At 43.8% G+C, this 27289-nt stretch overlaps 1 protein-coding gene across 2 annotated transcripts in view; it reads right to left on the reverse strand.

Moving 5' to 3' along the window:
- Positions 1-27289, reverse strand: part of anks1b (ankyrin repeat and sterile alpha motif domain containing 1B) — a 165467-nt gene that overhangs the window by 20287 nt on the left and 117891 nt on the right. For both annotated transcript variants that reach the window (XM_061078942.1, XM_061078936.1), the window contains 5 exons: positions 27095-27217; positions 25203-25272; positions 22777-22883; positions 15194-15292; positions 12964-13116 (listed from right to left, as the gene is read on the reverse strand). In XM_061078942.1, coding sequence (XP_060934925.1) covers positions 12964-13116; positions 15194-15292; positions 22777-22883; positions 25203-25272; positions 27095-27217 — 552 coding nt within the window. The remainder of the gene's footprint in view (positions 1-12963; positions 13117-15193; positions 15293-22776; positions 22884-25202; positions 25273-27094; positions 27218-27289) is intronic.

Below are 27289 nucleotides of genomic sequence, written 5' to 3' on the forward strand. Positions count from 1 at the left end.
TCACAGTTGGCCACCTTCCTCTACTCATTCTCTCCTCCCTCTAGTAACGAGTGGGGCGAGATTAGTATTGATTTGCCTGGACATAATAGATTTTACACACAGATACACACCCACACACACTTTAAACAATCTCAGACTCAGTGGCAAGATGCTCTCTCGCCAGCCCCTTTACCCTAATTTCAACAATCCCAACTGATTGTTTCCACCAAAACCGAAAACCTAATTCTAACCGTTAACCTAAAAATACATTGGATCTAAGATTTGGTCCCCATGGCAACACAAGTCCCAATCAGTTGTTGTGTATTCACGTTGAAGTCCCCATTGGCATATGAAAACAAACCCCCCCACACACACATACAGAGAAACACTACATTACAGTGAGGGTGGGGGACACTGGAGGGAAACCGGATACCACGGGTTGCCTGGCAACCACAGAGCTGGAGTTGTAGCTAAGGGTGATGTGTTAAAAAAAACGATGGACCAATAGGAGGACTCGTTACACTGCTGAGGAGGGAGGCGGCCAATGGGAGTGGGCCGTTAGTCAGCCTACCTACATGGAGACAGATATATCTCCATTAACAGCAGGAGAACTGTAAGTATGACTGGAAGCACAGGCTGCTTGTGTGTGTGTGAGTGTGTGTGTGTGTGTGTCTGTGTGAAAGACACATCTACACACACACACAGAGGAGCTCGTGAATAGAATCCTTCATAAGAGAGGAAATGGTTGATAAATATTCTTTTCTGGATTGATAAATACTTCAAAGCCTTGAGATGTGACTGATTTTCACACTTCAACTCTCCTCAAGCCCCCGCTGTGTGTGTGTGTGTGTGTGTGTGTGTGTGTGTGTGTGTGTGTGTGTGTGTGTGTGTGTCAATATCGTGTGGGAGCTTCAAGGCTCCATGCACCTTTCGTCTTCAGTGTTCGAACAGTGAAAACGCAGGAAGAGATTTAAAATGAAACACAAAAACGATAAATAAATCGTTATAATATTAAATCCATTATTAATTAAAGTCTCAGTTCTTCAATTATTAAACCGGTTTGACACTTGAATGAGTTTCCACGAAGCAGGGTCTTGAAGCCGATGACTTCAGTGTGACCTGTATGTGACGTGCGTGACCTCCTGACATGACACAGTGAAGGATGACACAGCGATGATGTGTACGTCGTTGACGTGTGCGCTGCAGCAGCTGCTCGCGGTTGGAGGCAGTGGAATGTGTCGAGTACAGTATAGGTCCTATTTGCCAGGGACATAAAACAGGCTGCAGATACAGGATCAGGTTAGTAAGAGGCTTGTAGCAGCCATATGTGCATCTGATAACTGGCAGCTGGGGGACAGCTCCTGACGGCCCCCTGCTGCTGGGCTCCTTCGCGATTCTCCCCAAGTAGTGGGGAGCTTGAAAAATGAAAAAAATGAGCTGTTGGGTAAATGTGCCGCCATCCCTGATGCAGCTGAGAGGCAACACAAGTGAGAAATGTCGCAGGAGAAGGCGCCGATGTGTGTGATCATAGCTCCGACTATTCTCAAATCTATCACTATGTTTGCGATGCCTAAATAAATCCTAAAATGCTGCTTGCTTGTATTTCAAAATGAAAATGGAAGAGAGGTTGAAATCAATTTAACTTTCAGTCCCTGCAATGGTCCGGCTACTGTTGTTTATTTGAGTTAGTGTTACTTAGTGTTGTGTTATTTTTAGAGCCTGACTGATTTATCTTCTTTGATTTAGCTGATCATAAATCTTCTCATATCAGCCTTTCACGGACATATCAGTCGATATACGCAGATACAAAAAAACTTTTTTTTTTACAGAATAAATGACGTAGAAAAGATGCACTTACAAAACACATATTTTCTGAATTCAAGTTTAAAATATTTGCTTGTATTTTCTTTTCATTCGTAGTTATCTAGGAGAAAGTTATAGTTAAACTATAAAAAATTAAGCCTCAGATACATTTCCTTTTCATACAGGTCTGATAAAAAAGGAATTATCGCCCATTCTGTTTCTAATATTTCATTATTGTATCAGAACCAGTGTAAGTATTTTTCTCAAGTATAATTTTTGTAAAATTGTAGCTTAAAATGTAGTTGACATTGATATATAATTACTTCACCACTTAAATCTAAATGGGTCAGATATCGACAAGCTAAGGTTCCATTAACTAACACTAACGGCAGCTTATAATTAACCTCTGACTAACAACTACTTTGTGTTCATACTAACTAAGAGCTGGTGCAACACACATATAAATGTGAATGAGCAGCAGAGTAGATAAATATCACCAGCGAACAATGAGCAGTGGAGTTTAAGATAAAGACACAACACGTCAAACACATGTCTACACACAAGTACATGTGTGCACCTCGGTCACTTTAGGTAATTAGGTCAAATGTTTCCGATGAAAACCAGAGATCCGCTGATTTACAGTCTGTGGAGGCGTCGGTCACGTCTCCTGTCGTGTGACCCACTTCACTCCCAAAATAATATGTCAACACTTTGAAAGTAAACCGTCCTGTCCTCACGTTAGTGACTGACGGGTGTCAGATAAAAGTGTCCCTGCTATGAATCACCCTTACTTCTAAGAAATGCATAAATTAATTAACCAGACTATGTGTGTTTTCTGAAAAAGACGTTGTTACACCGGCGCCTGTTAAGGTTTGAAGCCTTTATCCACACAAACGTCCTTCACAGGATCATCCATCAGGCTCTGCTTTCTGCCTCCTGAATAACGCCGGCCAGTGGAGAGGAATCTATCGCCGCGGTGACAGTTCCATGAGCAGGAGGCTGGATTATGATTGATCGAGCGTCGTCTGAGGTAAACAGCATCTGGGACGATTTCCAACTCAATCTTTGTGTTTGTCCAGCTCCCTCCTCAGCTGCTGCGAGAAGGAAAATACTTCTCCTCTGCTCAGTCCTGCTGGGACCTGTCTCCTTCTTTCCCACTTTTTGGGGTCTTGCACAATCGCGGTTGCCGTCTATCCCTTCGTAATTTTTTTTAGAAAACAAGTTCACACAAGCAAGCAATTATTAACTTATCATCTGGGCGGTGGACAAATGTTAGAAGCTTTCAACTGGAAGTTATAGAAGAGCAATATGATGATCGCTGCTTTCCCAGGAAAGTGGGACGAGGAAATTAAAAGTTTGAGACCTGAAAAAATCTCTCTCTCTCTTAAGGTACTACGTTGTTGCTCTTGTCCCAAATTTGACTTCTCTCTCCATCTTCTCGGAGAACGTAAGTGCATGCAAATGAGGATGGGACAAATTAGGGCAGCAATTGGATTTCAGTGGATTTAAGTGCAGTAGTAATACATCAGCTATTTTTTTCCCTTTTCCCCTCAGCTTCACTTGACTCACTCTGGAACCAGGGACTGGATTTAGGTTGTGGTGCTGACACCGGACTCGGGGAAAGGCTCAGATTGAATAGATGCTCAAGAAAACCAAAAACGACACATGCGAAAAACAGGCTGAACAGATTCCTCAGCATCAGATCGGACGAAAGCAACTTAATTTTCAGCGAAGGTACAAATAATTTAATACGTCTCCCTTTGTTTCTCTGCAGCAAACTTGTGTTAAATCAAAGCAGAATTAATTATTCAACACTGAGCTCCGTGAACAGACACCTACACACGAAATGCATAAAAAAACCTTCATCTCCAACTCCAGCACACACACACACACACACACACACACACACACACACACACACACACACACACACACACACACACACACACACACACACACACACACACACACACACACACACACACACACACACACACACACACACACACACATTGCCCTGCAGAGTATCAGCTGTAGAGACTAAAGCAGCAAGTGAAAAACAATCAGCTCTCATCACTGCATCCCTTCCCTCGGTTTTCCCCATCTCTTGTTTCACAGCTCTCCCTCTTCTCCTCAATTCCGCTCCGGACTTACCTCACCCAAGAGGGGACTAATTCCAAATGAAAGGTTGAGAAGTCAGTTCCTATCCTGCAGTCTTTTGTGTTTCTCCTTCCTTCTGTCGTCTTCTCCTCCACTCTCTCCTGGCTTCACTCCTCTCGTCTTCTCCTCACCACCACCACCGGCTTCTGTCTCCCTCCTCTCTCACACTCACTCCGTCTGCAGATTTCAGGCTCACCAACTCCTCCTCTTCTCTCAGCTTGCGGCAGCCAGACTACATCTCCTACATGTCTCTGCTTGAGCTCTCTCTCTCCCTCCCTCCTTCCCTCCCTCCCTCCACACACACACCCCCTCTCTCTCTCTGCCTGCTCTCTCTCTCTCCCTCACTCTCGTCCTCCTCCTCCTCCTCTCCATCTCGTCACTATGGAGACACTGGGCTCGTACAGGCTCACAATATGTGCGTTTGTGTGTTGCCTGAGTTAAGAGAGTCCAACAGCAGCAGAATCTTCGATATCATAAAACATCAATCTATATTTCAACAAAAAAATTAAAATAAATAAGTTTATTCTAATGTCTGTATGACTGATTAGCAGCTGGTTTGAAAACACTGAGCACAAAGCTTGAAAACAGAGGAAAAGCAGCTAGCGTTTGTCAATCCAGGCTAACGGTGCCCACTGGTTACCTGGCAACCTCGTGATCCTACAAGACTACTAATTGACAACTGATTGTTCTAGCACACTAGCCTGACGTTGTCATACTCATTATTCTAGTCAGAATATGAGTCTGAGACCGCTCCATTGGGCTGTGATTATGGGGCGTGTTTCAACTGAACCAGGAAACCAGATGCCTCTTCGCGCAATTGGATAGACCTACAACCAATCAGAGCAACGTAATATGGAAATGCCGCTCGTATATCCACCGGAGGCAAAGCCCCCAGGAAGCAGGGCTGCTCGTGAGAGCCCCGGCCGCCGGCGGCGTTAAGAAGCCCGCGACGGATCTCTCTCTCAGAGCCTCGCTACCGGCCCGGGACCGCGACCCGCCGGTCCCGAGGCTCTGAGAGAGATCCGTCGCTACCAGAACTCCACGGAGCTGCTGATCCGCAAGCTGCGCTGCAGAGCTCCGCTGTCATGGCTCTGCAGGAGAACAGCGAGGAGGAGAAACGACAGCTAATCGTTTTTTTCAAGCATACACTTCCTTGTTGCTCCAACATTAACAGCGTCCCAACATGTGTGTCTTTTTTGTCTCATATGTGCTGAGGAGCGTAGTGCCCCCCCCCCCCACTCTCTTTTTATTTATATGACTGCTTGTGTGGCTGCAGCATCGGGGCCAGCTGATAAATTAAACTTTTTATGAATCCCGTAGGAAGAACGGCAAAACATCTGTTCGATCTACAAATGCCTTGATCGTGTTCCTCTGTTCCTCTTTCAAAATGAATGCGCTGTCGATGTCTCTGAAACAGACTCGATGGCAGCATCGACACATCTCAGCTCATAGATATAAACACTATATATGTTTATGTCTCAGCTCTGCAGGCAGCGCTCTCTGGTGACGTGGTTGATTACGTCACTGTAGATCATTTGTCAATCATCTTATAAAGCCCGCCCTGACGATTTGATTGGATCCGATCAGCTCCTGATCGGGCATAGTTTCTCCCCAACGGAGCGACTCCAGACCGAACTTCCCGAACAACAAATGTTGTGGGCGGGGCTAAGTTCGTCTGGCACCCAGAATACTAGCACACAAAAAAAAACACAACTTGTTTTTTTGTTCTTGTGTTTACTTTGTGTACAGATTAAACAAACTAAATACAAGTTGAGGCAACGTGTACTTGGGACAGAACGAGGCTAGCCGTTTCCCACAGTCTTTATGCCAAGCTAAGCTAAAATAGCAGCTGGATGTAGTTTCGTATTTACGACACAGAAGTGAGGGTGGTATCAATACCTTCATACCACTAACTGAATTAAAATGCTATTTATAGGTTCAGGAAAAGCTTTGATGACCATAGAACCACATGCTAACTCAATTCAGAGGACGCGTTCTTCTTGGCCCATGGAGACGCCTCCTTGTGGACAACATAGGAAGCACAGGCCGAACTGAAATGAGATCGTCTGGTCTCCAGCGTCCTTCCGCGATTGACATCACCATCTGGTCCCGCCTTACTGCTGTTGCCTAGCAACAGAGCTCAGGTTGAACCTGACAAGAAAGTTTTAATGCTCCTTGTCTGTTTTTTTTATCACAGGAAGTGTTAGCTGCTCGGTTGAGCCGAAGCATGAAACGTCTTGTCGCTTGTCGGCGCCTCTTTGAAGAACAGTTTGCCACTGAAGTGCAATGCATGCTTGGATATGTTGGGCTGGACGCGATCCACCCGTCAGAGGCTTGGTTGGCTGCATTTGAAGGAGCCTTGGTAAAGGAACAGTCTTCAAATGCAACCGCCGAAGGAAGACGCAGCTGGAGTCTAATGCAGCTACTTGTCTTTCATAAGCAACCAGGAGTGTTTTTAAATATATGATATATTAGAACCCTCTATTCCTGTGTTTGATTGCCCAAAAGAGCAAGACGGTAAATGACAAGCAGTGTCCCGAGCTTGATGAACCCAGGACATTGCGGTTGTTGGTCATTGCCCTAACCTCCAAGTCACCATGGCAACCATCAACCCAGGAGATTTTGATGCTGATCCAAGTCTTGGACGTGCCCCAACTCGAATTCAACTCACATTTTCTCAGTAGAAAACAAATCAAAGACTTTTACTTTGTAAAACACGTACCGATGCCCAAGCTGCAGCCTCCACTTTCCAACTCCATGTCATTAGTCTTTATTGTGCTCACATATTTTTGTTCAGCTCCAGACACAGACAAGTTTAGACATCTGGCAGGAAACAGCTCAGAGCGAACCAACTCCCATTTATCTGATCCCAATGAGTCAATGTTCCTTGAGGCTGCGTTTTCTTTGAGATCGTCACTGAGGAGGTTTGAGTAACATACGGATACGTGGACAACATTTAACCACAAATACCTTATAAACTCATCTGGGTAAGAAATACAAAATGTCTGACGTCAGAATCTAGCTACAACAACACCAGTGTTTGTGTGTGTTTATGTTCGGTGCTTTATATTAAGCCTGTGCTTATTATTAGAGTTTATATTTACACGCCTGAGTGGCAGATGAATGAAATCCAACCCACAGAGCTTGACGTCATTCAGACTATTTCTGTCTTGACAGGCGTCTACGTATGTGATCCTCAGGATTCACCACAGCCTCCTATGTTAAACAACTAGGTTTAAACCGTCTAATTTCATTTTGACGATGAACTTGAATCTGAACTTTAAAACTCAAGGGAATGTGTGAGGAAACTGTGTTAATGTAACGGAAATCAAATGAGTCTATTACTGATTTCACCGACTATAACACGCGATTGATTCATCGCTGATTGGGCTTCGATGGTTCATGATACATCCGTGTTCACACTGCTGAATGTTTAAATGATCTTAATGCATCTGAGGTGTGGCCACAGATCCCAGGCGAACACCTCAGGAGAAACGAATCCTCCGTTGTTAGCGAGTGAAGCTGTTGACTGTGAAGCAGCAGCTCCGGCTCTAAAGCAGAACAAGTGAGCCACAGGTTCATGATGTCATGATGTGCTTTGGGGGGGGGGGGTCACACACATTCTCTCCTGACACCTCCCACACCATCTCCTGCACGGCGAGCACGGCAACAACCGGAAGTGCAAACGCCGAATAAGGCTGCAGGAGAGCGGTCTCGGCCGGCAGAGACGGTGAAGTACACTGCAGTCCTGAGGCACATCCACCCACTCTGGAATTAACACCAGCTACTACTCACTCGCCTTTTCACACAATCTGTACATAGACGTACTTTAGCCTCATGTTAGGACACGTATGAAAAGAAAAGAGGGTGTTAAAACTCATGAATGCGTGAAATAAGTAAACTAAATAACAGAAGTGTGGATGCGTGTGTGTGTGTGACTGTGTGTGTGTGTGTGTGTAGGTTCTATAGTACAATGTATAGGATTTAATCCTGCAGTGTCTAACGAAGGCAGGAACCATCTGGTGTTGGGATGTGAGACAATCTGTCCATTTGGAGAGGTGACAAGGAAGGTGATAAGTACAGGAACATCACACACACACACCCGCGCGCGCACACACACACACACACACACACACACACACAGAGGGAGGGAGGGAGAGAGAATTTTGAATAATGTCAGGAAAAGGCAATCCAGCAAACACACACACACACATTCCAATTCATTTATACCAAGTGCACATATCTCTCGTCTCTATGGTAACTAGTAGCCGCCATGGCAACCGAGTACACGTGGTAAAAGAAAGGCTGAACTCTCATGACTGTCCTCAATTTATTTTGGACCCCTCATACAGTTGCACAAACATATTTATGCGCACACACACACACACACAAAGTTAGTCATTTTGAGGTTTTTCGGTACAGATTCCTATTCTGTGTGTGTGTGTGTGTGTGTGTTTCCTGAAATGGCATGCTGTATTAACTAGGAGAATGCAGAGACAAGTTGAGCCCTGTAGGTGAGTCACCCACACACACACACACACCAAACACACAATGTGAACACACACACCAGCAGGTCGTCACACGTAAGAGACCAGAATGATGTCTTCATTCCAGTTCAACACAGTTCAGCTTCTCCTACAAACTAGATACCATATTGTGACATGTCGTTAGAGAGTTTCACAAATATTCTTTCCAGACAACTGACAATTGGATCAACATCTCAAATGGGTTTAGGTCAGTGATGGGGCGTCAGGAAACTTCACGAGAGGTGAAGAGATTATTTACGGACAACTCACAATTAGAAGAGAGGAAAACACATACTCTGTTATACATGAACTAAATCCTGTGAACTCTGTCGGTCGCCATAAGCTGCAGATGTGATTTGCCAGGGACTGAAAAGCGTCGACTGAACAAGGAGGAGAAATCAGACTGAAAACCCTGTGCGGCTGCGGCAACAGGAGCCATTTCGCACTTGAAGCAGATCTTCAGGGACAAGTTACAGACGAGAGAATGTGCAATGTGCAAACTGTACCCGGGAACATTTCAAATGAAAGGAAGAAAAGGTCAAACTTATGTAATTAGTCTCAGGGACGAGCATCTGGATCAGAGCTGCTTTGTGTGATGAAGTGATTAAGTGTCTGACGACTATTAACTGCACTTGAGAGCGAGTTAGCACAAAAAGATATTCAACTGTATTATGATATAAATTGCTTTGGAAAGAGTTCAGTCATTTTCTTTATAGACTAAGAGAATAAAGTAAATGCAAAGAGCAGATCCTCTGACCTGAAGACAAACACTGTAAGATCAACACACAGGTGAACCGGGGTCAAACAGTCTCAGGCTCCACTCAGCTGAAGGATCACGTTCCTGGAGGAGCAGGAACTATCTGAGCTCCACCGTCCTGAACGGCACTTTTTCCTAAATGAAATCGATTTTTTTCTAATTGCCTTGCTCTGGGTTCTCTGAGGCGGTCTGACTGAACCAAAAGGCAACAGCGCCACCCTGTGGGTACGACAGGACACGACTGTAAGTGATGGCTGCACTGCAGGGAAATGAATATGTAAATCAGGGTCTGTTCATTTAGATTCCTCATACAAGAACAGTTATTATGATTGAAGGCATCGGAAGTTTTCATCGGAAGTTTCACCTCCTTTGTGGCAAACTTAAAAATCCAATCATTTCTATGACTGTGTCATACACATTATGAGATAGATAGATAATATGATTTATATTTACAATATATCATATAAAAATATGATATGAACATCTTACTATCACACTTCTCACGGTTTTAAAGACAGGTTTCTAACTATTAGGAAAAAACCTTAATTAAAATATTGAAATATCTTAAACTCTACCTTTATTTTACAAATCACGTCTTATCTTTTGGTCAATAACTGATGAATTGACCATCGGCCATCTCTAATATCAGCTTTAGTGTTCATGTTTTATAACGAGTCAGTCGAGATCACGTCCTCTGAGGTAAGAAGCTCCGACCCTGACAGCAAATTATTTGTGCGTCACCTGGAGACTCACACACACACACAATACTACATTAAGAATCATCTGACATGAAGGGAAAAACTCAATTATGAAGCTCCAACCATCACATGCATATTTTTATTAAGAGATTACCCAAAGATTAATTGTCTGTCAATCTACTGATCTATTAAATTTAGCACTTAAGGCTGTAAAGATATCAGCGTACAGGTGGAGGTACAGTAGTACATTCACTGGACTGTGTGATCGTTTTATAATAATGAATTCATATAAATATTAATATTCATTGAATAATTTAAAACTCATTCTGATTTAGATTTAATGAGTTTTCATTTCAGGGTCTTGAGGCTTTAGATTGCCAAATTACTATGGAAGGCTTTTTTTTTTACACTGACATGTCACAACTGTCACATGAATAATTAAATATACATATAACAATTATTAACTGTATATCTCACACACACACACATTTATACACACACACACACAACCTGCCCTCGGTGTACTGTGTGTGTGAGTGTAGACAGCGAAGATTAAAAGGTGTTTTGAGAATGTTAATCCCACAGCAACAGGACAGCACATATGTGCCCCATCAAAAGGACAAACAAACACACACACACACACACACTTGTATCCATCTATTTTAAAGGGCTCTAACAATCCCTGCCACTCCTCCAGTCTCCTCAGACACCACAGCATCTGTTGCCCATAGCGATTATCTGGTCATTACATGAAAGCAGTGGACAAAGTCTATTTTTAAGACTCTCTCTCTCTCCCTCTCTCTGTCCTTTTCCGTGTCGCTTTATTTTGTTCCAACACAAAAATATCTCACCCTACCATCTCCACACACACACACACACACACACACACACACACACACACACACACACACACACACACACACACACACACACACACACACACACACACACACACACACACACACACACACACACACACACACACACACACACACACACACACACACACACACACACCTCTCTCAGGTGCATTAGTGACCTCTCCATCACCCCAGAGACTACTTCAGAGACAGTGTACTGCTGCAGTGCTGCACAGTCATTACAGAACAGCGTTTACACACACAAACACATACAGACAAACACACACTCCAACTCTATCACCAGCATGATACGATCAATAAGAGCTGGGCAGATGAAAGAAATATAACCTATAAAATAAACCAAACAAGCAAAAACATTTGTGTGAGGACCGGGCTTTGTGCATGAGTTCATTTTCATGTTGAATCAGGTTTTCCCGTGTTGCTGCACATTGTCTGAAGTTGATTTAAGACTCCAAAAGTAGACATAAGTGGACACACTTACTGTACATGTAGTGGACTTGTGTAGCCTCTTGTGGTGACAATCGGTTCTACACCGGTTTCTTTACTAACAGAGGGTGACTTGATTAATTATGACAAACCAGGATGTTTTATAAGTTATCAACATACAGGTTCAAATGAAGGATTCATGATATACAGAACCTTTAAAATCAATTTTAATCAATCTGGGATTGATAGCCTGGTTTGTGTTAGAGAAGAAAATTTAAAAACATATTAAAAACACATAAGTATGTATTCACACGTTTATCTTGCATATGCATCCAGAAACACACACACACACACACACACACACACACACACACACACACACACACACACACGCACGCACGCACGCACGCACGCACGCACGCACGCACGCACGCACGCACGCACGCACGCACGCACGCACGCACGCACGCACGCACACACTCACAGCATGTGGGTGGAATCCCCAGCGCTGTGAAACATCTTGCATCCCACATGCTTATATAACTCCCTCTCCACCTCCTCCAGCTGATCACTCATCACTTTATCAATCTATCCTCCACTGGGAAGGAAAAACACCCCTCCTCTCATCTCTCTCTACCCCCCCCCCCCCCCTCTCTTCTCTCTCATCGGGCGCCCCTCTGCATCCGAGCACGATTTCGTCTCCCTCTCCGAGCATCAAAGGGGCAAATATCTGCCACGCGGCCGATCACGCTGCGGTGAATCCCGACTCTACTGAAGATTTAATGCTGGTGAGAAATTCCATCGCAAACCTGCAACAACACGGGAGCTCGAAAGTCAAACCTTGTTATCATCCACCTTTACTGACATTTACAGACGGAGAGACGCGATGAAGGGAAGCAGCTGTAAACGCGGTGCATTACAAAATTCAAGCTGCCGACAAAGATGAAGAGCTGCTGTGACACAAAGTCAAATGCAGAGAAAAAGATGTAGGGTTATGATATAACAGCAAATACGCTCCTCCTGCCTTATTGTTTTCTCAGCACACATTACTGTAATGAGAAGAAATGTCTCATGGGCATTCTGCACAATAATAGCCTCAGCATCCTCCCACAGAGAAAACCTTCACACGCACCTCAGCCTCACTTCGGACACACAGCCAGATGTGTGTACAGATGTGCAGGAGACACACATTCACTCCGTCACACGAGTGAAGGACGAGGACTCAAAACAATTAACTCCACAGAGCCCCAGCTGGGACACCACCGCCCCTCGGCTCAAAGGGAAATTCTCCCCTATAACCTGATCGTTTCAGATAAAACATTCTCTCTCTGGCTACAGGTGGAAGAGAATCCACAGATCAACTGATTCACAACAAATCCAACTCAAATATTAAGTAGCCCATTACTTTTCTAATTCCCTTCAATGCCCTGTTTTGTCTCTACAAATGTGAAAGTCTTTTTAGGGAAAGTTGAATAATGCTTTTGTTTGGGACTTTTTTCAGCCATGGATTAATACACACATTGTGCTCTGGTGAGCGTTCCTGGCAGCAGGACACTGTATGTGGGATGAATTAAAAAAATAAACCACAGTGCTTTTACTCATTGTTATGAAGGAACATGTCACTCCACAGATAAACAGCTGTTTAAAGTTACGGCTCTTAACTGTAGAATATACACCGTCACCTCCTGTTCAGAAGTTAAGGGAGGAGATTAAAAAACAAGTTCTGGACTCACATTGATGAGCTCGATCTCCCAGATCTTCTTGACGAGCTCCATGGACGTGTATCCGTTGATGAGAAAGGACTTGGTGTAGTCGCCGAGCTCCAACGACTCCAGCCACTCCGCCACCGACGTCGGGTTGTTGCCATCGTAACCCACAGGCCGAATCTTTGGTTCAGAGGAGATAGAGAGAAAGGTGAGTGGGCGATATTTGATAACTTAAACATATCCTGGAATGTTACCAGAGTGATGTGAAAACTACAGAACTGATTTTATTAAAACTTTTGGAAAAGGTGGACTATGGCCAAGAGAAGAACCCATGACCTTACAGAGCAGATTCCATCAAGGGGGCGAATCCAGGTTTTTTTGTCATTAACATTAAGGTAATATGGTGATAAAGAGACCAATCAGCGGTGGTGGAGGAAACTCAGTGGAATGATGGGAGCACAGGGGACAAGTGACTCTTAGAATTTTGGCATTGAACATTTTTGACACTTTATTTAACATTGTGAGGACATATAATGTTTTTTTTTAGTTTTTTTCCAATTTCCCAGAGAATAATTCATGGACCCTGATTAATTTAATCTGGCTTGTTAGGATCTAAGGGGACTGCTGGTGGAGGTCATTATGTGTGTACCCATAATTGCAGAGATGCTGGAGTTGTTTTGCTGTTTCTCTGCCCATATGGAGCAGTCGCTCTGACCTGGAGCTCTGCAGCATAGACCAGCTGCTGTTTAACTCTGTACAAATACCACAATACAGCCTAGTTTGTTATATAACCTGATATATAAGCTGTTTAGATTCTATTCACATCATACTTGATTGCTGTGCTGCACTTTCTTCCCATTTTCCTTCTCGAATCTGCTGCCACAGCTTCGTTCCTACATTAAACATTTATTGGATCTTCCCCAGTTCAGCGGGGTGCAGGAGCGAAGAGGCTACAGAATTACAGAGCTGGAACCGAGTGGGTTTAACAAAAAAAAACTTCATGAATACATCCTGGCTGAATAATTTCATAGAGCAAACAGAAAGCTCATGTCTGGAGAAGCCAGAATAGGATGGGAACAGCAGGGGGCGATCCCTCAAAAATACTTTCTGTGTTACGCAAATCCAGTTCATTGCTCATTCACTTTTATTCTGACATTGAAAACAGTATCAGAGAGTTTACGGTGCTTCAAACGGGAATCTACACATCCGTCACCTAAAGTTGAGCATCGCATATATGTGTGTGTGTGTGTGTGTGTGTGTGTGTGTGTGTGTGTGTGTGTGTGTGTGTGTGTGTGTGAGAGGGCAGACAAAAGTTAAAGGTAGAATTTTTTTACAGTATTTCTAAGAAGTTCCGTGTGGATGAGAGGAGGAAAGTTCTGAGTGGAGATCAAAGTTTTCAGGGTGTCTGCGTGAAACCTGCTTATCTCAGAGCTCGGAGTCTCTTTTCAGAGTCTTTCTCCAGAGTCAAACACCTTTGAAGTTACATTCAGTCACACACACACTCACAGGTGTTTGACCTTCCTAACACACATCAGCAGCCTGCACACAAACTCTCCTATGACTCTGATCTACATATTATTCTAATATGAATATTTTCTTCTTCTTCTTCTTCACCTCTAGCAGTTTCTTGTATACCACTACTTCTAATACTAAGACTAATAATTATAACTACAATAATGCTAATAATACAAATGTGACTTTCTTTTAAAAGACACATTAAACATGTCAAAAACTGAAATAAAAATAGAACTATTAATAGAAGATGAGCTAATGTCAATAGTGCAGGAGAAGCAGAGGAGAGGAGCAGAGGACTGGAGGAGAGGAGCAGAGGAGAGCAGGAGAGGAGCAGAGGAGCAGAAACCTTTACAGATTTAAAACCAGCCAAAAGTATCTTAAGGTCAATTCTGTTTTACTGGGAGCAAGAGAAGAAAACAGGAGTGTTCAAATCTTTTGGTTTTAATTAATTCTCTGTCTGCAGCGCTGGAGGCTGCGATGACGAGTGGTGCCAACTCTTTGGTGCCGTGTTCAAACTCAGCCTCAGACCCAGAGTTAAATTTGTAAATATTGTAAGTACAGGACATCTTTGTACAGTTAGTTGGAGCTAAAGTTGAAGATGTGCTCTTTGTCGAAATGGATAATCTTGGAAAGTGAATTTACAACAATAAACCCAGACTAGAGAACTCGGCTGCACTTCATGTTCTGTGTGAGCTGTCTGAGTTGATCTTGTTGGGAGCGTGTGACTTTCTGCGGTACTGACCCGGGGCAGCAGCCGGATGGCCTGAAGGAGGCGCTGTCTGTGGGCTGAGTTGAGGATCCCGATCTCCAGCAGGTCCTGGTCTTCCACCACGTTGCTGCCCTGCGGAGCAACAAAACAACAACCATGGTTACGGTCGGCTTCACGTAACATGACCTTTGTCTCATTTCACGTACATTGTGTTAACATCAGGTTCTTTACTCAAAATGACTTTAATACTGACTTGGAAGCTCAAGGTTTTGGAATGAATACTTCACTGAGTTTCTCAAATGGCCCTTATAGAATTAACAATTTACAGAAATGAATACAAACAGGAAAAATGTCCTAAAACACCTCAATGTGGTGTCGATGGAAAATATGTCACTGGTAAATATGGTACTCCTTCACTGTAACAATATTATAGAGCAATGTTTGATTTGTATGATCCTAATAAAGCCCTCTAGGCTTTTGGTGGATTTTATTTTGCCAATTCATTCTTTGGAAATGAGAGGGAGGAAATGTAAAAGGAAAAGTTGAAAATATTCCTAAACAAGTCACTATCTCGTTCCCAAATCTTCTTAAATTCTACATCCAGATGACAGCAATGTCTGTACGTTGTCGAAACACTATGGTCCAGAACTGAAGGAGATTTAGAGACGAGATAACAACCTGCAGATTAATTGATGTGGATGCACATTAAGATGAAACCTGCCAGTGAAACTTAAAATACTGCTCCAGTTTATTTCAATCAAACGATAAACACAAAAACAGCTAGGAACATGAGTGAAAACAGAAAGGTAATGAAAAAAGCAGGGTTTTTTTAAGACCAGCAGCCTGTAGGGGCATCGTGCCGAATTCACCTTTAATTAATCCGAGGGGGAACTTTAAGAGACCTATCAGTCATCCCCGCCCCAGAGAGACAGAGAGGAAGCCTTCATTCAGACAGATCATTAAAGGAAAGGAAGGAATGGAGCTCGAGCTGCAGGATAGAGAAAAGGCTAACTCAGCCAGAAATACCGTTAAAAATATAAACTTTGATAGAAGAGAAAGGTAAACCTGAGGTTATCGCCAAAATGACGCTGGTAAATAAGGCGGACAGCAAAAGCGGCCTGGGGGCTCGTGGGGGTTCCAGGACCACACACAGATGGATTAAACCTGTCAGCGCCTTTACGTCTCCTCCCTGTCAAAGTAATAACAGTGATAAAAATCCAATAGACGCGGAACAAGAAAGCAGGTAGATACCAGTTATCTTCCTGTTTCCTCCTTTCCCCCCCTCTATTTCAATTCTGTCCAGAGGTGGACGCAGCGGATCGCTGTGGCCTCAGAGATAAGAGATACGAAAGCTGCTGTTCAGAGTTCACACCGGCAAACCTGAAACAACACTCAGCTCGTCTAGGTGGAGATTTGTCAACAGCAGTCACAAACTGAATACTATAGTACTCTTGTATTGTACAGGATACAAGAGATTAAGGATTGACAGGATATACATTTCTGAATATTCAACTTATGTCTTAAACTGGATCTGCACCAAAATGTATGACTGTACCGCAGCTCGAAAAAAATAAACCTCCTAGGAAATCATATTTTAAACCGCTAGATCCAGATGTTAATATGAATCCTGTTAAGATTCATATCAAAATTGTGTGGTTTCTTTCTTGCCCCATTGTTCTACCAAGTTTTGCATAATCATGCAACCAACCAACCAACTAACGAACAAACGAATCAGCTATCAAACCAACAAACCAAACCAATTAACAAACCAACAAACTAACAATCAAACCAACAAAAGAAACAAACTGACCAACAACCTAACACAAAACGGTCAGTGGTGAAAACACAACCTCCTTGGCAGACATGTGGTCTTTAGGAGATAAAGCAAAGCCCAGAAAACAAACAGTCATTACTAAGTTGGTAGTTGTTACTCTCTCTTTGTTAATTCTTTACGCATCCATGTGGTATTTATCCCAAGATCCATGTTGTGCACTTGGAAATGGCAGATACAAGGAAAACGTTGTGTTAACACAGAAAGTGAAAAATAGCTTTAGAGAGAGAACAAACATTAAGGAACTCCATCTTGTTCTATGAGGAGCCCAACAGGGAGCAATTAGTTATGCCTCTGAACCACCCCCCCAAACACCCTACAATCTTCTCTGCGAGTCATTACTCTGCTGTGAAGTTGTAGCACGGTAACTCCCGACGTCGGCTCTGCTCTGCGCTCTATTAATCAGCCTGGGAGCTGCTCTATGAACCACGCTCGTCTCACAGGGGAAGAAAAATGGGGTCCGGATAATTCAAAGAACAGGAAGTGGCCAATCAGCTGCAGGGATGGACGAGTGGGGCCCCGGAGACGGGTTTCAATAACAATCCTCCTTCTGCATCCCTCAGGTTTAAACAGCTTTTTGTTTTCAAAGTGCGTTTACGTTTCAAACTTTGGTTCAACAAGGTAAAGTGGAGAAAACCTGCTGGAGGGGTTAGATGGTAGATGGGACATAGAAATTAGCCAAGTGGACGGATTAATAAACTGAGAACATGGATTAATATGCCATGTGTTTAAAAATCCGGGGATTAATAAACTGAAGGGAAATCCTCATTTGGGAAAAGCAGAGTTAAGAAACTTAAGAAAAAGAAAAGACCTCCGATACAATCCAATGAATCCTTCCCAGATGGTTCGTTACCATCACAACCATCTGGGAGGGATTCATTGGAAGCTGGTTGGAAAAAGGCAGATGCTTTCAAAGGAATTCTTGATACAGGTGATTGGAGGAAACCATCTGTCTGTCAATGCAGTGGCATTACACTTTTTCTTGAGGTATCCAGTTCGTTTTGAAATGCATATGCAAGATAAACTGAGGTTGACTGCACTGCTTAATGACGGCGCCGCAGTGGGTCACACACATTCAGAAATTCGAATTCATGTACAACTGCAGGGGGAAATTAGAGATATAGCAAAAAATTGTTATTCAGCGACGGCGGTCGAGGCCTTTATCAGCAGCAACAGGCTTAAGACAAAACTACAAATCATGCTCGGCCTTTTGTTCGTGTTCTGTTCCTTTCATGCTCGTGTTCATCCCTTTGCCTTCCAGTCTCCGTTGGTCTGCCATCAAACAAACTGGCCTCTTCTCATCATATTGTTCCCTCTTTATTATTCACTTCACAGACCATCTCTCAGTGGATTTTGGTTTCCTAAAGGTTTCAGATGCATCATTCTTCTCTTATTCCTTGTTTGCCTATCTTATTATAAATTCCTTTTGGTAGATGATTAAAAGTCTGAATACTGAAAATAATTCATTTCTACTGTTGTTTCAGTGCATCCCTTGGAAGAACGGTTACGTAAGAGCCATTTCACTTCCCTTGCAGCTGCTCTTTTCGATTCCCTCTGCATATCATGCGTTATCTCTTCACTTGTGCCATCAATGTGCTACAGCACCTCCATTCAATCCGAAAAAGAGATTTTTTGCACGATATTCTTTCACACTATTTGTTTGTTTGCCTGTTTCCTCTAATGAGAGTTGCTCTGGTAACTACCTTTCAAGTGAGCTGCAACAACAAGTCACACATCATCTTGTCCTGTCCACCATCAGCCTCTCTCCATCCTCCTCCTCTTACTCCAACAGCCCGGTCACGTATCTAATTATTTATTGCCATGTGCCGTGTTTGGTGCGAGTGTTTGATGGTAATAATGAGCAAGGAGAATGAGCTCTGCTGCAGACTGGTCCCACAAAGAGGCCACAGTTGAGGGGGATGGTCACCATCTTGGTAGGTTTCCTCCAGATGATTGTGTGAGGAACGACACCCAGTACAGTAAAACCAGTATCTACTGAGGTTATGATGAATCCAGCCTGACGAGGATGGTATAATCTCATCCAGGTGAGAACTCTGTGGTAATTTTAGCATCTTTCAGTACTTTGTTTTGGTTTTTCCTGCCCACTGCTTGACAGGCTCAGGCAAAAAAATTCCCATTATACACTATCTGCCCAGCACCAAAGAAAGTCAAGCTTAATTATCTGTAGCCTGAATAGTTAGTTAGCAAACAGAAAGTGATCATGAGGCATTTGGCTTTGTTTTATCTAAACATTAGCCCGGAAACGAGTTTTTCTAATTAGATTTTTCGCCGCTTCAGTTCCTAGTTGTTTCATTTCGGCAGGTTTTTAACTCAAACACAAAACAATCTATGTAAATGAGCCGTTGTTTACCTCCACTGTTATTTTGCATCACTCCCACATTCTTGCATGTACAGTCATTTAGAGTGAGTGCAATTAGTCTCCATCCAGCGTCCTTCATATTAAACGCTGCCTCCACAATAACCACTCTTTCCACTTGTCCATCAATCTAGCGCCACTTGTCCTCTACTGGCTGGTTAAGGTGCCAAGACACGCCCACTCCAATGACCCCCATTAGTGCTGAATGGTGATGGTGGATGTTTATATTCCTGCATCGTGCCTTTGCTGACATCAAATCCGATGTGGATCAGAATTGAGGTCGAATTCATTTGCAAGCCAATCAGTCGTACACATGAACTTGAACTGGTCTCGAAAATGTAAAGAAAAATAAATAGTAGTTCCAATGCAGCGAGTTTTCCATTTTAACTTGATTTCTCATATGGAGAGCTGCTGAAATGAATTTGACCCACTCCCTCGCTTGAAGGATCCAGTCAATAATAAAGAGGAGCGCAACCAATATCAGCGTAATCCCTGTAGGCCGTGCCTCAGCTGCTTTAATTTCAATTTGTGGTAGCGGAGTTTTCCCAAGGTTGTAAAATATTAGCCGTGTTCAGTTTAGTCACGAACAGCGAAATGAGGGTAAATCCCCGCTCAGGAAGTGGGACACCAGAAAACCCGAAAAACTCGAAGAGACCCAGAGAGAGGCCAACTCAAAAAATAACTTTAAAGTCCCCATGATGTCTGCAAGGCAGTGTCATCTCAGATCTAAAGGAAGTTCGTGAGCTGTTGAGAAAGATTTCCAGAGAAGAGTGGTGAAGCCGTGCGAACAGAGAATCCTTAAGTCCCTCAGAAACATTGCCAGAAACTTAACAACGATGAACAAGGTGAAAATGAGAGTAAACAACGTTGGCACACTGATGTGAAGGCACGAGTGTGTGTGTGTGAGTGTGTGCCAGAGGAAGAGGGAGGGGGCGAAATGATACAAGTTCACTTTGGAATTGGCAGAAGTTGGCATATTAATCTGACTTAAATCGGAATTAAATTTAAATGGTTGAGACAACATGAGTTGAGATGGGTTTGGCGAGGTTGTGAAATCCTTCACTGATGTTTAACAATCAAACAATATATACAGATTGGACAGGAGAATGTTCCCGGTGGCTACTGTTTGATAACATCTCAACTTAAAACTGAACTAATCTGTGTTAATATTAAAACTGAAGAAAATGACCTGTGGGTTGACAGCAGCTTTTTGACACAATCCTACATGAGTTTGGAAATGTTGTGCAGGTTGCACCTAATCCACAAAACAAGAAAAACATACTTGAGTTAATTTATACCCTAACAATGTTAAAGAGTACTTATCAATGCTACCTGAGTTATGTTTGCTGAAAATCAATATAATTATTTGAGACTATGTCATTATTCTTAATATCAGATCTGACATTGGCTCAATTTTCAGTTTCTCTCAGTTCCAGTAAAGTGCTTGAGCGTCGGTTCCACCTGAGGGAAGTGGCTCGTTTCAGTAAACGGCTGTTGATGTGTTGAGAGGCCAGGCCACAATGACTTTACACACTTAGCTGATAATATGTAAATGTGGTCTTTTGTTTTAAAGTAAATAAATAGTTCATTATGGTACCAAACAGGAGGTTGAAGTGAAATGAATTTGTTTATGTGGAGAAGACTATTGCAACCTAATACTTCCTGATTCTTGCTGTAAAATGGGTCCTCAACAACTTGGAGGCAAATCATTTTATTCCGACTTTTACTGCTGAATTGTGAATCATATCCTGGAGAGCAAACCATGCAAAATCTCCACAGAACTGGTTAAATATTCACGCTGAAGGCATTATCATACATCCTCTGAGGATTTACAGGGATGAAAAAAGTTAATCCTCCTTACAAATCTATTCCTTTCCTCTTTTTCCCTTGATTTGTTGTATTGGTAAACAGCTGTGTCCTGTGTATGTTGCAACTTTATGAAATGTATTCACTGTGTGTGTTATGCTGCTGTGGCAACATGTTTTTCAATCCAAGCAACGTACGAAAAAATCTTCAATGACTTCCACTGACGAAAGATAAAGAAAAAGATGATATGGGGGGATAAGGACAAGAAGGGAAGAAGGAAAAAGTCTCCAAAATTTGAATAAGAAAAAAAAAAGATAATTGGCCACTGCAGAGATGTGAGATTTATAAATGTAGATGAGTTTAAAGAGCGGAGGAAGAGTGTCCTCGCTCATATGCACAAGCTGCACACACAACTTTATACCAGCTTCAGGGCCACTTATCAAAATATCATTAAATGCTTAAAGAAGCTTGTGACTAGTTACTGAGAGAGAAGCAGAGAGATTCTGTGATTTCCTTCTGTGTTGCCAGGGTAACCAAAGAAAAAGATGCAGGTCACAGTGAGTGGAAGAGTGGACACACACACACACCTACATGATTTTTCTTTTTCAGATACCTACATACGCTGTTAGTTGTCGTCATATCAGGAGAGAACATCTAACTGTTTTCTCATTTCCCTTCTGGATGTGATGACGTCAAGTTTGTGCAAAAAATAAAGGACTAGAAACACTAATATCTCAGTATGACGTTGTTTAGTATCATCATAAAATAATTTATATATTCCTCTACTAGTAAAATACTATTATGTTATTGATGCATTGCATTTTGGAGATATGAGCTTCTTCCCCCCAAATAGTGAAAATCTGAGAAACTCATCCAGTCATCATCTCTCTGCTTGTCACCCATGTTTCTGCATTTGGTGCAGTTTCTCTCTGTTTGGCTTCACTGCATCTCTTTCGCTTTCCCACTTCCTCCTCATTCTCAACGTTATCACTCATGAAACTTTCTCCTCCCGTGGGCGTCTCTTAGAAACACATGCACACAAGCATCACAATGCAAAATGACCCAGAAACGCGTCATTGGACATCACAGGACCAGTTTGCATCCTGGTCCACCGGCTACAGGTGCTCTCACCTAAGAGTTCTACGTGTGTGCATGTCAGTAAGTGTATGTATGCATAAATCATTAACAATCATGGTGTGCGATATGATTTTTCAGTGCAGTATGAGCATGTTGGTGTGCAGCTTGATGCTGGAGTTGAGATTTTTGCTGTGGCTGAGATGTGGCGTAGGATTTCTGTGCGTAGGAGGACCTCACATGGCATCAGTGGGGAGAGGCAACGGAGGAATGAGAGAGAAAGAGAAGGAAAGCCAAAAAATCTCAGAGTGAAAAGAGGAAAAACTAGCCTTGCTAATCACTGCAGAGAAAATTATGAGAAATGATGTGTTGTACCTTGGGGAGCAGAGAAGGCTTATATGGGGGGGTGGAACAAACAGAGAGTGGAGATTGAATCTAAAGCCAAAGATAAATAACAACAGGAAGGGAAGAGAAACTGAGGATCAAACCTCCGAATTACCCCCCAAAAACAATTGTGCAAACACTCACCATAAACTGGACGTTGTCGAATCCATTGGCCAGCAGGTGGTTCTCGTACTGGACCAGGCCGATGGAGTCGAGCCACTGACCCACAGACTGCAGCGGGCAGCGGGGACCTATGAGGGGGTGGAGGGGCAAACGCTTCAGAAGGGAGTAGCCGTCCACGCGGTAGCAGCGGCAGTCCGGCTGCGAGAGCTGGCACTGCCACATCATGTTATGGCGGGCAATGTGGCTGTCGAACGAGCCCGCCATGCTTTGAAGGAGTCTTTTGGCAAGGCAGCAGGAGGAGGAGAATCAAAGGGGGATGCAGGTAGAAGGGGGGGAGGTGAAGAAAGGAGGAGGAAGGTATGGGGTGCTAGGCTAGAGGCATGGTGTGGATGGAGGGGCTCAGCATGCAAGGCTGCAGGTGGGTTCAGGCGTCCAGCTGCTGCTTTCTCTGAATCCAGCCGGAGGGAGGATGAGAAGGGGGCGGAGGGTGAAGTTGTATCCAGAAAAAGAGCTTCGGTCCTGGAGGTAAAATCCTGCCGGAGATGGGTGGTGGATAAGACTGGAGTTTCAGATCCGCAAGCAAAAGCGACTGACTTGTGCGTGTGTCGCGCACAGCAGCCGCTTTCTTTTTCAGCTGTTGCGCTCGCTTGACTGATCCCTTGATCGAGTGTGTGTGTCTGTGTGTCTGTGTGTGTGAGAGAGAGCGTTTGTGTGTGTAAGAGAGAGAGAGAGAGAAAAAGAGCGAGAGCTGCCTGTGCTGTGGATTTCTCTTTATCAAGTACTCCCACTCATCTGTATGCTCCTGCAGCCTCCTCTCTCTCTTTCTCTCTCTCCTTTCGGAGCACTGGTTTCCTCCCTTGTTCCCTCCTCACTCCCTGTCTCTCTCTCTCGCTCCCTCTCTCGCTCACTTTCCTCTGTCTACCTCCTGTCTCTATCTTCTCTGAGGGTTTCGATCATCACCCTGCGCTCGCTGACGCTCGACATATATCTGTCTCTCTCCAGCTTCACAACAGCTCGAGCTTCTTTGTCTGCGAGGAGCTGAGCTCCCTCCCACACACACACACACATACACACACACACCACGCTGAGTGTATGTATGCAGTGTATGTCAGTGTTTACATGTACATGTTTGTGTGTGGTGAGCAGTGGCGATGTGTGTGTTGGTGGTGGTGGGGAGGGTTGGAGCTGTTTTGGCACAAACAGGATTTTTCCCCAGTGGTAACCATGGTTAGCAGCAGCTTTACATTCACAGATGAAAAGAGAGAGAGAGAGAGGAGGAAGAGGGGAGGGGATCGGGAGGTGGAGGATGGGGGAGTTAAAGCAGGGAGAGGGGGATGAGCGCAGTAAACAGAGATGAGTAGCGGAGCATTGGAGCAGGTGAGGAGAGTGGTATATACAGGGATTTGATGCACACAAAACAGTCATGGAATATCTCACACACTCACACACACGCACGCACGCACGCACGCACGCACGCACGCACGCACGCACGCACACACACACACACACACTGAAGATAATCCCAGATTTTTTACAATTAACATCTTATTTTCCGGGATATAAAAGAAGCTTTTTGCACAAGTCAACAACAACAAGACGGTTGTTCTCAGTGTAAACAGGTTGTGCATCTGCCTGTAGGTGCATATTACTATCTCTTTGAAAATGCACCATTGAAATAACAGTGACATCCTGGCCCATTGACTTCAGACCAGGTTTCTGTTGGTCAATCACAATTTCAAGGCAGCACTGCGGCTATAAAGTGTCTGACCAACACTCAGACGGGCGCGAGTGCATCAGCTGTTTAAACCACATTGACACTAGCTGTCACTTTCTATTTGAAATTCAAACACTAATTCAAATGTGGGGGTAAAAAGTTCATATTCGAACTGTGACGACCTGATCAGTCTAGAAGTGAATCAGACATGGTTTGCCTTGTGCTCCAGCAGAGGGCGCTCACTGTCAGCTTGACCTATTGCATGCCCTCTTGACCTATCTGTAGAGGAAGCCAGTAATGTTATGTTGTTTTGCAATGAAATAGGAGGACGCTAGCGAGCAAAGCCGTTCTGTGCCGACTATCACCAAACCAGAGCATCGGCAAAGTATCTGGAGGAAATGTTTTGGGTTCAACACTGTAGAATGTCAAGTGACAAACAAAGGTAAAGCTGTTTGTCAACTTTGCAGCATGCAACTGCCTCCAACAACCATAAATCTGAAAGCCCTAACTTTGACTTTCTCTATTTTCCAAAGTGGAGTTTCAGGTACGTTTACGCCTGGGTTTATATCCAAAAAGAGCAGTTTGGATATCCTGTGGACAGTCGTGTTTCTTGCCTTTGTCAGATTTTGTTGTTGAGATGTCTCAGCATTCTCACATCTTACAAATAACTTGAGCGAATTCAGTCAGATTCACTCACACTCTCACATACTGTACATATTTGTGCGTGTTTTACCCGAGACGTCCTCCTTAATGTCCAATCCGCTTCCTATCCCTGCCCCGATGGAGCTCATGATCTTGTCGATCTGAGCAAATGGGAGGGAGAGAGAGAGAGACAGGGGAGAAAACCAACCGTTAGAGAGAATGCTCATTTTCCAGTAATAAGGCTAACCCCTATTTCTGGATTCAAGTGTCACATAACATGATCACTCCGCCAGCCAGCACACTGAATGTCAATCATCCCTCCAGTGAATTGAAGAAGCGTGGAGGAGCAGAGGGGGGGATGCAGGAAACTTAAAGACAAGGCACAGCAGAGATGAAGGAGGAGGGAGTCTGGATTGCAGAGAGCTACTGTGGCCTCATTAGTGTCTGGCTGAATGTCATCCCTGACCCTGGACCTGCTGCTAACCACTGATCTGCGATCTGCGCATCCCTCCACCTGTCAGGACTGCCGGCTCCCCGCGGGTCAGAGGAGCCTGGCCCTGCTCCTGCTGCACATTGGATAAGTTTGTCTTCAAGGCTTTCCACCAGAAAGCCTGTGCATGTGGTTAACGTTCCCAAAGAGTAAATCTAAACCAGTACCAGGTTTTATTTCCCAACATAACCAAGTTGTTTTGTTGCCTAAATGCCAGAGAACCTTTCTTCAGTAAGGGTAATTTATAGGAGACACACTCTGCCCATATTCAAATTCATACAGTTCAGCAATTTTTCAGCTAAAGCCAGATTAAAGCGTTAATTACTAACATACACTGAACTATCTCTTGTCTCCTGTAGCACTTATGAGTTTGAGTATCTCACACTGTTGTGGGACTTCCCTTGTGATCAGTCTCCTGCTAATAATGCAACTCTTTTCTTGAGTATGTGCTGCAAATAGATTGACTTTGTTATTTTTTTTCTCTCGGTGAAATCCCCCCCACGTCCCCCTACACTTTCCCTGAAGCCATCTTATCTCTTGCTCCCGCAGCTCGCAATTACACAGGAAAGGTCACCTTAATTGCTGAGAATTACAGGAGAACTCCATATGGTAATTCATCACCGTCAGCAAGTTATGCCCTGTGTTGAGGAATTAATGAACATATACATGCAAATGTGGACAGAAAGGTACTTTTACCCACATGCATTAGCATCGTTTTGAAGGAGAGGGATTCAATCTCTTACACACATTGTTCTCTGTAGGAGTGAAAATGGTGTGAGGTTCCTAAAGCGTGTTCTGTGTGTGGGGTGAATGCTGAGCAGTGAGCGGAGGTTAATGCGTCTGCGCCCCGGTGTGTTTACCGAGGGCCGCGACCCCGGCCGTGTTGTCCAGTCACTAGATGACATTTGTGTCAGCAAGCCTTTTATATCCCAGACGCCTCGGGGACAAACAAACCGAAACACACGGCGCCCTGAACCTCCGCACTTGACCCTCTATAACGGAAAAACTGCTTCCTCTCTGATATCCTCCCTGCAGCTCCGTTGCCAGTTAGAGAAGAGAATCAGTGAAATCAGTGCAGGAGCATATTAAATTAGCACTGGGGCTCCTTCTGCAGCGGAGTTATAAGAAGTTTTATTATTTTTTAACTGAGAAAAAAACTGAAGTAGCTCCGAGCTGTGGAAGCAGAGATTTCGACTTTCCCCAGGAGAGATGGTTCATTTTGAAAAGCAATCGAGTTTTAATCACTTTTACTGTAAAAAAAATAATCTGTGTCACGATACAGAAATTGACTGATACATCCTCTCCCTCTTTACGATCTTGATTGATGCTAAACATCTGATAAAAAGCTGTGCATTTGCCCGACAGTTCAACAGCTTCTTTCCTGAGCCGCCCTCAACACATCCTTCCTCCAAATTCCAGGGTAATCAGACTAGTAGTTTTTGCGTAATCCCCAAACAGACAAACAAACACAAAAGGGGAAAACGTCTTCTTACCTCCTCCCATTCAGCAGTGAAGGAAGGCGTTCTCTCCAGTCTCCCCCCAGGGCTGGCACCCTCCCCTGGGTTCGAACTTCCAGGCCCCTGGCCCCGAGATCCAGACCCCCAACTGTGCTCGTCCTGGACATGAATTATAAAAAATTATTAAACTACACGCAACCTTTTTAAACCTTAAATACTTGGACAACTAAA

The sequence above is a fragment of the Limanda limanda genome, chromosome 1, assembly GCF_963576545.1.
Source record: "Limanda limanda chromosome 1, fLimLim1.1, whole genome shotgun sequence".
NCBI lineage: Eukaryota > Metazoa > Chordata > Actinopteri > Pleuronectiformes > Pleuronectidae > Limanda > Limanda limanda.